The 12,389-nt window shown below is 43.5% G+C and overlaps 1 protein-coding gene across 1 annotated transcript; it reads right to left on the bottom strand.

Annotated features, from left to right (window-relative positions):
- Nucleotides 1–9,846: 9,846 nt before the first annotated feature.
- Nucleotides 9,847–10,227, bottom strand: LOC113758210 (uncharacterized mitochondrial protein AtMg00860-like; the record flags this gene model as incomplete). Its single annotated transcript, XM_027301160.1, has 1 exon — nt 9,847–10,227. A coding segment is annotated over one exon (381 nt), but the record flags the coding sequence as incomplete, so codon positions are not given.
- Between the last annotated feature and the right edge of the window lie 2,162 nt (nt 10,228–12,389).

Genomic DNA, 12,389 nt, shown 5'->3' with positions numbered 1-12,389 from the left:
GGATGTCATCGAAGAACACCAGCACATGCTTCCTCATTTGTTCTTGGAAGACCTGGTTCATCAAGCTCTGAAAGGTTGTTGGTGCATTGGTTAAGCCTAATGGCATAACCTTGAACTCATAGAGCCCTTGGTGACTTCTGAAGGCTGTCTTTGAAATGTCCTCCACTTTGACTCTGATTAGAAAGTAACTTGCTCTCAAGTCAATTTTAGTGAAGTACCTGGCTCCATGCAATTCATCTATTAATTCTTCCATCAGAGGCATGGGGAACTTGTTCTTTACGGTTAGCTCATTCAGTTGCCTGTAGTCCACACAGAATCTCCATGACCCATCTTTCTTCTTGACTAGCAGTACTGGTGAGGCAAAAGGGCTACTGCTAGGCTGTATGATGCCTAGTTCCAGCATTTCTCTTACCAATCTTTCAATCTTTGTCTTCTGTACATAGGGGCACCTGTATGGCCTCACTTGAAAAGGATTGGCACCCTCCTTGAGGACAATCTGATGTTCATGGCCCCTGGTTGGGGGCATTCCCTTAGGCTCCTCAAAGACATCCTTGTATTGATCTAGTACTTGCCTGATTTTAGCAGGTAACTGTCCTGGATTTTCTTCTTCTTCTATTGCCACCAACTGGGCCACCACCCCATAGGCCTGCTTCCTCAGCCACTTTGCCAACTTACCTCCCTTGAGCCCCCTTAATGTGGTGTTGATATCCTCCCCATCAGTACTACTTCTTGTTTTCCCTGGTGGTTTTTCATATTGAGTTACCTGAAATTGAACTCAATAGGACTGTGATTGGCCAACCAATCCACCCGAAGGATCATGTCACAACCTCCCAACCTTTGAGTATTAAAGGTATGTTGGAATTGATGACCCTGCATTTCCCACTGCAGAGGCTTATCTAGTCCCTTGGAATCAACCTTTTCTCCATTGGCCACATTGACTACCAAGTTTGATCCCTAAGTACGCAGTTTTAACTCTCTTGCCAGTTGCTCATCCAAGAAACAGTGGGTACTGCCACTGTCTATTAGTGCAGTGACCTGTCTCCCCTAAACCAGTCCCTTCAATTTTATAGTTTTGGGACTTGTCCCTCCAGCCAAGGCATGGATAGACACCTTTATGTGTTCATCTGCTAGTTCCCCATTAATCCAATCACAATAAACTTCTTTCTCTATAATCTCAGCCTCCTCAGCTAACAAGAAATGCACATGTGATTGTTTGCATACGTGGCCCAAGGTATAAGGTTCCGTACATTTATAACATAGCCCCTTTTCTCTCCTCAGGTTAAATTCTGTGGGGGATATTCTTTTGAACTGGTTCCGATTGGTTGTATTCTGGTCATGGAATTTGTTGGTGTGTTTGGGGTGGTTTTGGTTCCATCTGAGGTGTGGTGTTATTTTACTGGGAGCACTTTGGTTACTGAAACTAGTACTGACAGGTTTCTGCATTTTCTGGATAGCCTTGAGGTTCTTTTCTTGGAGTTTTGACATTTCAATAGCAACAGTCAAGGTTTCAGGTTTGGACATCTTAACCATATTAACTACCTCCTCCTTTAGTCCACTCATAAAGCATGCTTTGTAATATGAATCAGATAAGTGGGGTAAAGATGGCATTACCAGGGCTTTGAGCATGTCAAATTTTTCAAGGTATTCAGCCACGGATCTAGACTGCACCAGCTTGTTGAATTCTTCAATGGCCTCCTCTGGACTCCCTTCTCTGAACCTGATACACAGAGCCGTAGATAATTCTGACCAAGGAATGGTCTCCCTCCGATGGAAGACTCCATGGAACCAGATGTCAGCTCTGTCTCTGAAATAGAGTTCAGCCACCTCAGCCTTCATGTCCCCCTCTATTTCTTGTATTTTGAAGTATTTGTTAGCCTTCCTGATCCACTCCCTTGGATTATCACCATCAAAAATTGGCAGATCCATTTTAGGCAGCCAGTCACTGGTTTTGGCCTCTCTCTTACTGACTGCTTCCTTCTGTGATTCCATCCTGGATTCGTTTGGTCTAGCTTCTCCTTTTGAGCTGCTACTTCCTTCTAGTTCCTTCTCACGGTCAATGACCTTGGCCATCAATTGAGCCATCATGTTCATCATCCCCTCATACTTTTGATCCAATCCTTCTAGTAGTTTTTCAGTAGCATCCTGTCTGAACTCCATTGTCCTGATGGCTTGTTCCATTCCCTCATTTTTGTTGGTAAAAGTCCTGACCACACTCCCTAACTCCACTACGTCTCTTCTCAACATTTCATCCTGGTTTTTTGTCATCCCTATGGCTCGAAATCGAGCTCTGATACCACTGTTGTGGTACAGAACCAGAAATGTTGCAGGAATAGAAGTATTGGATTGACAGAAAAGAATAATCTATACTCAAGCTGAATAGAATTCAATAAACACCTCCATTTTTATTGATAAGCTTCAAATTGGTTACAGAAAAGGAATTGGCGGGAAAAGGAAGAAGAGGAAAGAAGAAGACAGGAAGAACTTGGGGAAAAAGTTAACAGAAGGGATATTCTCCTTTCTGATTACAATAACAAAGATTTTAACTGAATGAATCCTAAAGAATTACATGATCATATCATTTATAGAAAGCTATTCTAACCAACTCCACCCACTTGCTAATGAAGCGGTTGTCACGTGAGAGGAAATCTTCTGGATCGACTGGTCCCAACTATCAGCAAGAACAGCATGATCCCAGAAAATGCGTGCTTCCCTGCTCGCGCCTTTTGCTCCCCTTGAGCCTTCTCCTTTCTTGCTTTCACGCCTTTGTTTTTCTTGTGCACTGCTTGATGATTGACTTCTTCAGACCACGTCTTCTTTTTACAACCTCCTACCTAGCCACGCCTCCCTTTAGTTTTACTTCACGCCTTCTCTCCTTCTGCACTTCTTAGCTTCTTACTTCATTACAATTCCTCCCCCTTAACAGCAAATCTTGTCCTCAAGATTGAAATGTAGGGAACTATTTTTTAATCTCCTCAGCATCTTTCCATGTGGCTTCTGGAGGGTCCGTACCCCACCAGTGGATTTGCCATTGAGTTGCAGCAGCATTCTTCTTTTTTGCCATCCTTCTGTTTCGTACTGGTACTTGCTCCACCCTCCAATGACCCTTCTCATTTGTTTCTGGCAATTGGAGGATAGGAGTGACCTCGTTCCCCACCTTTCTCTTGACCAAAGACACATGAAAGACAGGGTGGACTTTTGAAGACTTTGGCAGACTCAGCCTATAAGCTACACTCCCAATCCTTTCCTCTATCTTGTATGGGCCAAAGTACTTTGCTGATTATTTGGTGTTTCTCCTCAGGGCAACTGAGCCCTGTCTATATGGTTGTAGCTGTAGGTATACCCAATCCCCTTCACTGAAGTCCCTTTCACTCCTCTTTTCATCAGCATATTTCTTCATCCTTTCCTGAGCCTGCTTTAAGTTCTGTTTCAGCATGTTATCCAACTGTTGCCTTTCCCTGATGTATTCTCCTACTGCATCCACCCTAGATTGCAGGTAAGGTCCGAGAGCTAGTTGGGGAGGGGAAAACCCATATAATGCTTCAAAAGGGGTCATCTAAATAGTTGTGTGGTGGGAGGTGTTGTACCACCACTCTGCCAAAGACAACCACTAGTTCCATCTCTTAGGTTTCATATGTGTCAGACACCTGAGGTACATCTCCAGCACTTGGTTGACTCTCTCAGTCTGGCCATCAGTCTGAGGGTGATAAGTTGTGCTGTAGTTTAATTTGGCCCACAACTTACTGAATAACTCCCCCCAGAATTGGCTAACAAATATCCTGTCCCTGTCTGAAAGCATGCTTTGAGGAATCCCATGTAATTTACTGACATAGTCAATGAAAAGTCTGGCCCCCTTTGGAGCATGAAAAGGGTGTGCTAGGCTGATGAAGTGGGAATACTTGATGAATCTATCCACCACGACCATTATGGTATTCGTTCCCTCTGACTGTGGCAACCCTTCAATGAAATCAATGGTAACATGACTCTATGAGTGTTGAGGGATAGGGAGTGGTTGCAGCAATCCTGGGTAGGCCACATGTTCATCATTGCACTTTCTACAGGTATCACACTCCAGAACTGTCTTCTTGATCTCCTTGTATATTCCTGGCCAGTAGAATAGTTGCTTGGCCCTCAAATAGCCGGCTTGAATGCCTGATGCCCTCCAAGTTGGAAGTCATGTAGTGCAATAATAAATTTCTTCCTGGTGTCACATTTGCCTTCCTATGACTAGCCTCTTCTTGTATCTGAGAATGCCATCCTGGTAGGAGTAGTCTGGTGCTAGTGTGGGGGTTAGAAGCACCAGGGATATGGTCTTCTGAGCCCACTCATCCTCTTTATAACTCTGCATTATCTCTTTGATCCAAATAGGCACTGCACAGGAAATGGTTGTACACTCTTCCACTTCTTCTCTGCCCTGTCTAGAAAGTGCATCTGCAGCCAGATTATCCTTCCCTTTTTTGTAATGGATCTCAAAGCTTAGTCCTAGCAACTTAGTGAGCCAATTCTGTTGGAGTGGGGTAGTGATCCTCTGATCCAGTAGGTACTTTAAACTCTGATGGTCAGTGCGTATGATGAAATGATGTCCTTCCAAGTAATACCTCCATTTGGTTACAGCAGTCACTAATGCTAGCAATTCTTTCTCATAGATTGATAGCCCCATGTTCTTCAGTCCCAGAGCCTAACCGAGGTAGGAAATAGGTCTCCTGTTTTGCATGAGTACAGCCCCTATGCCAGTGTAACATGCATCTGTCTCAACAATGAATGACTGGGTGAAGTCAGGTACTACTAAAACAGGGGTGCTGCACATGGCTCTCTTCAGCTTCTGGAAAGCCTGTTCTAAGTCCTCACTCCAGTGGAAATTGTCCTTCTTCAGCAGGTCAGTCAAAGGCCTTGCTATGGCTCCATATCCTTTGGCAAATCTTCTGTAGTAGTCTGTCAACCCCAGAAATCCCCTCAGTTGCTTGATATTAGTTGGGTTGGGCCAGTTTTCCATGCATTCTATCTTCTTGGGGTCAGCCTGAACTCCTTCTGCTGATATTATGTGTCCCAAGTACTCCACCTGCAGCTAAGCAAAAGAACATTTGCTCATTTTGGCATACAACTGGTACTGCCTCAGAATACTCATTACCTCCTTTACATGTTTCACATGCTCCTCCAGTGTTGGGCTGTAGATCAGGATGTCATCGAAGAACACCAGCACATGCTTCCTCATTTGTTCTTGGAAGACCTGGTTCATCAAGCTCTGAAAAGTTGTTGGTGCATTGGTTAAGCCTAATGGCATAACCTTGAACTCATAGAGCCCTTGGTGACTTCTGAAGGCTGTCGTTGAAATGTCCTCCACTTTGACTCTGATTAGAAAGTAACTTGCTCTCAAGTCAATTTTAGTGAAGTACCTGGCTCCATGCAATTCATCTATTAATTCTTTCATCAGAGGCATGGGGAACTTGTTCTTTACGGTTAGCTCATTCAGTTGCCTGTAGTCCACACAGAATCTCCATGACCATCTTTCTTCTTGACTAGCAGTACTGGTGAGGCAAAAGGGCTACTGCTAGGCTGTATGATGCCTAGTTCCAGCATTTCTCTTACCAATCTTTCAATCTTTGTCTTCTGTACATAGGGGCACCTGTATGGCCTCACTTGAAAAGGATTGGCACCCTCCTTGAGGACAATCTGATGTTCATGGCCCCTGGTTGGGGGCATTCCCTTAGGCTCCTCAAAGACATCCTTGTATTGATCTAGTACTTGCCTGATTTTAGCAGGTAACTGTCCTGGATTTTCTTCTTCTTCTATTGCCACCAACTGGGCCACCACCCCATAGGCCTGCTTCCTCAGCCACTTTGCCAACTTACCTCCCTTGAGCCCCCTTAATGTGGTGTTGATATCCTCCCCATCAGTACTACTTCTTGTTTTCCCTGGTGGTTTTTCATATTGAGTTACCTGAAATTGAACTCAATAGGACTGTGATTGGCCAACCAATCCACCCGAAGGATCATGTCACAACCTCCCAACCTTTGAGTATTAAAGGTATGTTGGAATTGATGACCCTGCATTTCCCACTGCAGAGGCTTATCTAGTCCCTTGGAATCAACCTTTTCTCCATTGGCCACATTGACTACCAAGTTTGATCCCTAAGTACGCAGTTTTAACTCTCTTGCCAGTTGCTCATCCAAGAAACAGTGGGTACTGCCACTGTCTATTAGTGCAGTGACCTGTCTCCCCTAAACCAGTCCCTTCAATTTTATAGTTTTGGGACTTGTCCCTCCAGCCAAGGCATGGATAGACACCTTTATGTGTTCATCTGCTAGTTCCCCATTAATCCAATCACAATAAACTTCTTTCTCTATAATCTCAGCCTCCTCAGCTAACAAGAAATGCACATGTGATTGTTTGCATACGTGGCCCAAGGTATAAGGTTCCGTACATTTATAACATAGCCCCTTTTCTCTCCTCAGGTTAAATTCTGTGGGGGATATTCTTTTGAACTGGTTCCGATTGGTTGTATTCTGGTCATGGAATTTGTTGGTGTGTTTGGGGTGGTTTTGGTTCCATCTGAGGTGTGGTGTTATTTTACTGGGAGCACTTTGGTTACTGAAACTAGTACTGACAGGTTTCTGCATTTTCTGGATAGCCTTGAGGTTCTTTTCTTGGAGTTTTGACATTTCAATAGCAACAGTCAAGGTTTCAGGTTTGGACATCTTAACCATATTAACTACCTCCTCCTTTAGTCCACTCATAAAGCATGCTTTGTAATATGAATCAGATAAGTGGGGTAAAGATGGCATTACCAGGGCTTTGAGCATGTCAAATTTTTCAAGGTATTCAGCCACGGATCTAGACTGCACCAGCTTGTTGAATTCTTCAATGGCCTCCTCTGGACTCCCTTCTCTGAACCTGATACACAGAGCCGTAGATAATTCTGACCAAGGAATGGTCTCCCTCCGATGGAAGACTCCATGGAACCAGATGTCAGCTCTGTCTCTGAAATAGAGTTCAGCCACCTCAGCCTTCATGTCCCCCTCTATTTCTTGTATTTTGAAGTATTTGTTAGCCTTCCTGATCCACTCCCTTGGATTATCACCATCAAAAATTGGCAGATCCATTTTAGGCAGCCAGTCACTGGTTTTGGCCTCTCTCTTACTGACTGCTTCCTTCTGTGATTCCATCCTGGATTCGTTTGGTCTAGCTTCTCCTTTTGAGCTGCTACTTCCTTCTAGTTCCTTCTCACGGTCAATGACCTTGGCCATCAATTGAGCCATCATGTTCATCATCCCCTCATACTTTTGATCCAATCCTTCTAGTAGTTTTTCAGTAGCATCCTGTCTGAACTCCATTGTCCTGATGGCTTGTTCCATTCCCTCATTTTTGTTGGTAAAAGTCCTGACCACACTCCCTAACTCCACTACGTCTCTTCTCAACATTTCATCCTGGTTTTTTGTCATCCCTATGGCTCGAAATCGAGCTCTGATACCACTGTTGTGGTACAGAACCAGAAATGTTGCAGGAATAGAAGTATTGGATTGACAGAAAAGAATAATCTATACTCAAGCTGAATAGAATTCAATAAACACCTCCATTTTTATTGATAAGCTTCAAATTGGTTACAGAAAAGGAATTGGCGGGAAAAGGAAGAAGAGGAAAGAAGAAGACAGGAAGAACTTGGGGAAAAAGTTAACAGAAGGGATATTCTCCTTTCTGATTACAATAACAAAGATTTTAACTGAATGAATCCTAAAGAATTACATGATCATATCATTTATAGAAAGCTATTCTAACCAACTCCACCCACTTGCTAATGAAGCGGTTGTCACGTGAGAGGAAATCTTCTGGATCGACTGGTCCCAACTATCAGCAAGAACAGCATGATCCCAGAAAATGCGTGCTTCCCTGCTCGCGCCTTTTGCTCCCCTTGAGCCTTCTCCTTTCTTGCTTTCACGCCTTTGTTTTTCTTGTGCACTGCTTGATGATTGACTTCTTCAGACCACGTCTTCTTTTTACAACCTCCTACCTAGCCACGCCTCCCTTTAGTTTTACTTCACGCCTTCTCTCCTTCTGCACTTCTTAGCTTCTTACTTCATTACAATTCCTCCCCCTTAACAGCAAATCTTGTCCTCAAGATTGAAATGTAGGGAACTATTTTTTAATCTCCTCAGCATCTTTCCATGTGGCTTCTGGAGGGTCCGTACCCCACCAGTGGATTTGCCATTGAGTTGCAGCAGCATTCTTCTTTTTTGCCATCCTTCTGTTTCGTACTGGTACTGGCTCCACCCTCCAATGACCCTTCTCATTTGTTTCTGGCAATTGGAGGGTAGGAGTGACCTCGTTCCCCACCTTTCTCTTGACCAAAGACACATGAAAGACAGGGTGGACTTTTGAAGACTTTGGCAGACTCAGCCTATAAGCTACACTCCCAATCCTTTCCTCTATCTTGTATGGGCCAAAGTACTTTGCTGATTATTTGGTGTTTCTCCTCAGGGCAACTGAGCCCTGTCTATATGGTTGTAGCTGTAGGTATACCCAATCCCCTTCACTGAAGTCCCTTTCACTCCTCTTTTCATCAGCATATTTCTTCATCCTTTCCTGAGCCTGCTTTAAGTTCTGTTTCAGCATGTTATCCAACTGTTGCCTTTCCCTGATGTATTCTCCTACTGCATCCACCCTAGATTGCAGGTAAGGTCCGAGAGCTAGTTGGGGAGGGGAAAACCCATATAATGCTTCAAAAGGGGTCATCTAAATAGTTGTGTGGTGGGAGGTGTTGTACCACCACTCTGCCAAAGACAACCACTAGTTCCATCTCTTAGGTTTCATATGTGTCAGACACCTGAGGTACATCTCCAGCACTTGGTTGACTCTCTCAGTCTGGCCATCAGTCTGAGGGTGATAAGTTGTGCTGTAGTTTAATTTGGCCCACAACTTACTGAATAACTCCCCCCAGAATTGGCTAACAAATATCCTGTCCCTGTCTGAAAGCATGCTTTGAGGAATCCCATGTAATTTACTGACATAGTCAATGAAAAGTCTGGCCCCCTTTGGAGCATGAAAAGGGTGTGCTAGGCTGATGAAGTGGGAATACTTGATGAATCTATCCACCACGACCATTATGGTATTCGTTCCCTCTGACTGTGGCAACCCTTCAATGAAATCAATGGTAACATGACTCTATGAGTGTTGAGGGATAGGGAGTGGTTGCAGCAATCCTGGGTAGGCCACATGTTCATCATTGCACTTTCTACAGGTATCACACTCCAGAACTGTCTTCTTGATCTCCTTGTATATTCCTGGCCAGTAGAATAGTTGCTTGGCCCTCAAATAGCCGGCTTGAATGCCTGATGCCCTCCAAGTTGGAAGTCATGTAGTGCAATAATAAATTTCTTCCTGGTGTCACATTTGCCTTCCTATGACTAGCCTCTTCTTGTATCTGAGAATGCCATCCTGGTAGGAGTAGTCTGGTGCTAGTGTGGGGGTTAGAAGCACCAGGGATATGGTCTTCTGAGCCCACTCATCCTCTTTATAACTCTGCATTATCTCTTTGATCCAAATAGGCACTGCACAGGAAATGGTTGTACACTCTTCCACTTCTTCTCTGCCCTGTCTAGAAAGTGCATCTGCAGCCAGATTATCCTTCCCTTTTTTGTAATGGATCTCAAAGCTTAGTCCTAGCAACTTAGTGAGCCAATTCTGTTGGAGTGGGGTAGTGATCCTCTGATCCAGTAGGTACTTTAAACTCTGATGGTCAGTGCGTATGATGAAATGATGTCCTTCCAAGTAATACCTCCATTTGGTTACAGCAGTCACTAATGCTAGCAATTCTTTCTCATAGATTGATAGCCCCATGTTCTTCAGTCCCAGAGCCTAACCGAGGTAGGAAATAGGTCTCCTGTTTTGCATGAGTACAGCCCCTATGCCAGTGTAACATGCATCTGTCTCAACAATGAATGACTGGGTGAAGTCAGGTACTACTAAAACAGGGGTGCTGCACATGGCTCTCTTCAGCTTCTGGAAAGCCTGTTCTAAGTCCTCACTCCAGTGGAAATTGTCCTTCTTCAGCAGGTCAGTCAAAGGCCTTGCTATGGCTCCATATCCTTTGGCAAATCTTCTGTAGTAGTCTGTCAACCCCAGAAATCCCCTCAGTTGCTTGATATTAGTTGGGTTGGGCCAGTTTTCCATGCATTCTATCTTCTTGGGGTCAGCCTGAACTCCTTCTGCTGATATTATGTGTCCCAAGTACTCCACCTGCAGCTAAGCAAAAGAACATTTGCTCATTTTGGCATACAACTGGTACTGCCTCAGAATACTCATTACCTCCTTTACATGTTTCACATGCTCCTCCTGTCGCGTCCCACTTTTTGTTGTGTGTGGTGTGAGTGTGTGTGAGAGTGAGTTGTGTGTATGATATGCATGTGAACGTGTGCGAAATGAAAAGTAAAAGGCCATGGGACTTAAGAATGCGACGATTTGGCCAAACAAAGTTCAAAAAAGGGTTTTTTAATGAAAATGGAGTCGCCACTTGGTATAGAGTTAGGGTGTACCAAGTCACCCAAAAATGATTTTTGTTTTTGAATGAAAAAAGTAAATAAACCCTTTTAGAGAACTTTTGGGTCTACGTAATCAAAAAGAGGGATCGGGGGTCACATTTGATAAGGGAGAAGGCAAAGGCAAGGCCTAAGGCACTCCCTCACCCTAGCCAAGGCTAGTTGCGTGACTTAACCCAACTTTTCCTAATTTTTCTACCCAAGGTATGTATCGCGTGTTGGATATGTCCATATGAATGCAAAAACCTAGACCTAGGGGGACATGGGGGAAATTTCTCTTCAAAGGTTGAGTGGTGCCAATCACATTAATTGTGAAGCCCAATAATGATCCTTTGGAGAGGTCACACATAATCCTAAATGACGTAAAAAGGAGTGGAATGCATGCCATGTGAAAATGTGAGTTTGTGTGAAGTGAGAAAAAATGATAAAAATAATAGGATGTAAGTGGAGGTGTGCAAATGTATTTACAAGGTAAGGTGAGTAAAGAATGGTAATGTGAAAATAACATAAAGTGCATGTGTGCGAGTGATATGGTATAAAGTGTGAGTAGTCAAGTGAAACGTCCAAAAGTAGTGTGAAGTGAGAATGTGGAAAAAGGGATAGAATATGAAGTAGATGTGTATAGGATAGCGAAATAAGTGAAATGCATGAACCCTAAAGGAATGCAAGCAAAACGGGTACGGGGACTCCTAACTTTGTGACTTTAATTTTTCCTTTGATTAGAAAGGAAAACTAGCGTGCTAAGGCTATTTTGGAGCCACACTCGCTCGTTTCCCTTATCGAAAGGGGACTCTTCAAGCAAATGTACCCTATAACTAGCATGAAAATGCAAAAGTCTAAAATGAAGGGGAAAGGGTGGAGGAGCATGCCAAATGATAAAAACTAAGAAAAATGCATTAAAATGTAGTGAGCATGCAAGTATGCACTAACAAAAAGGGACGGCCTATTGGGTCTAGCGTTGGACTAGCCCTTTCTATGAATTCCTACTAGCATTGGACTAGTGGAAACGGAACAAAGAACCACAACTAGCGTTGGACTAGTGCGGTGACGGGAAAAGGGGCCACTACTAGCGTTGGACTAGTGTGGTGACGTACATTCATCCATCATATTCGTCCATGGCTATGGAAAGCAAATAGACATGCCAAACACTCATAAACACGTAGCACGTAACACTTAGCATGCTCGACTAGATGCAAGAGCCTAATAAAGCACTTAACACATAACACATAGGCATGCAACCCAACTAATGAATCTATTACATTTGCTAACTAAAACAAAGGGGAAAGGGAAAATGGACCAAATTGCTCGCCAAGCCCTATCTATTACAAGCCAAGAGGTGTACTGTAAGGCCTGGTGCAACCCAATGAGTACAAACAATTTCACAATGATGCACAAAGATATATCAAATTTAAGCACAATAAAGAAAACTTAATTAAAGAGAAAAGATGAGAAATGCAAACCAAATATCAATCCAATAGCCTCTTCAATAGATGGCGATGCTAACCAAGACGTACAAGTGAAGGCTCACTCCTTCCTCACCCCAAACACACTTTGGTTGAGCCAAGGAGTTTTACAACTATTCTAGTTAACCCTCAACAACCTACACTTGAAAGATCACTCACCCAAATAAGAACTATTTTATACAAATGAGGCAACTTTCACCAAGGTTTTACCACTCCAAGTGATAGGTTCACCTTCACCAAGGTTTTACTCCACCTAGAGAGTAACCTTCACTTGAGCAATCTCACAACCCAACTTTCCCAACCCCTTATACAACCAACAAAGAATCTTTCTACTCAAAAATCTCACTTGTAAGCTTGTATTTTGTGTTGGCAAAAGTCTCTTGTCTTCTTGTGCTTTGGG

This window comes from Coffea eugenioides, unplaced genomic scaffold (assembly GCF_003713205.1).
Source record: "Coffea eugenioides isolate CCC68of unplaced genomic scaffold, Ceug_1.0 ScVebR1_391;HRSCAF=1063, whole genome shotgun sequence".
Taxonomy (NCBI): Eukaryota; Viridiplantae; Streptophyta; class Magnoliopsida; order Gentianales; family Rubiaceae; genus Coffea; species Coffea eugenioides.
The sequence above is the reverse complement of the archived record's forward strand: the minus strand, read 5'-3'. Positions and strand labels throughout refer to the sequence as shown.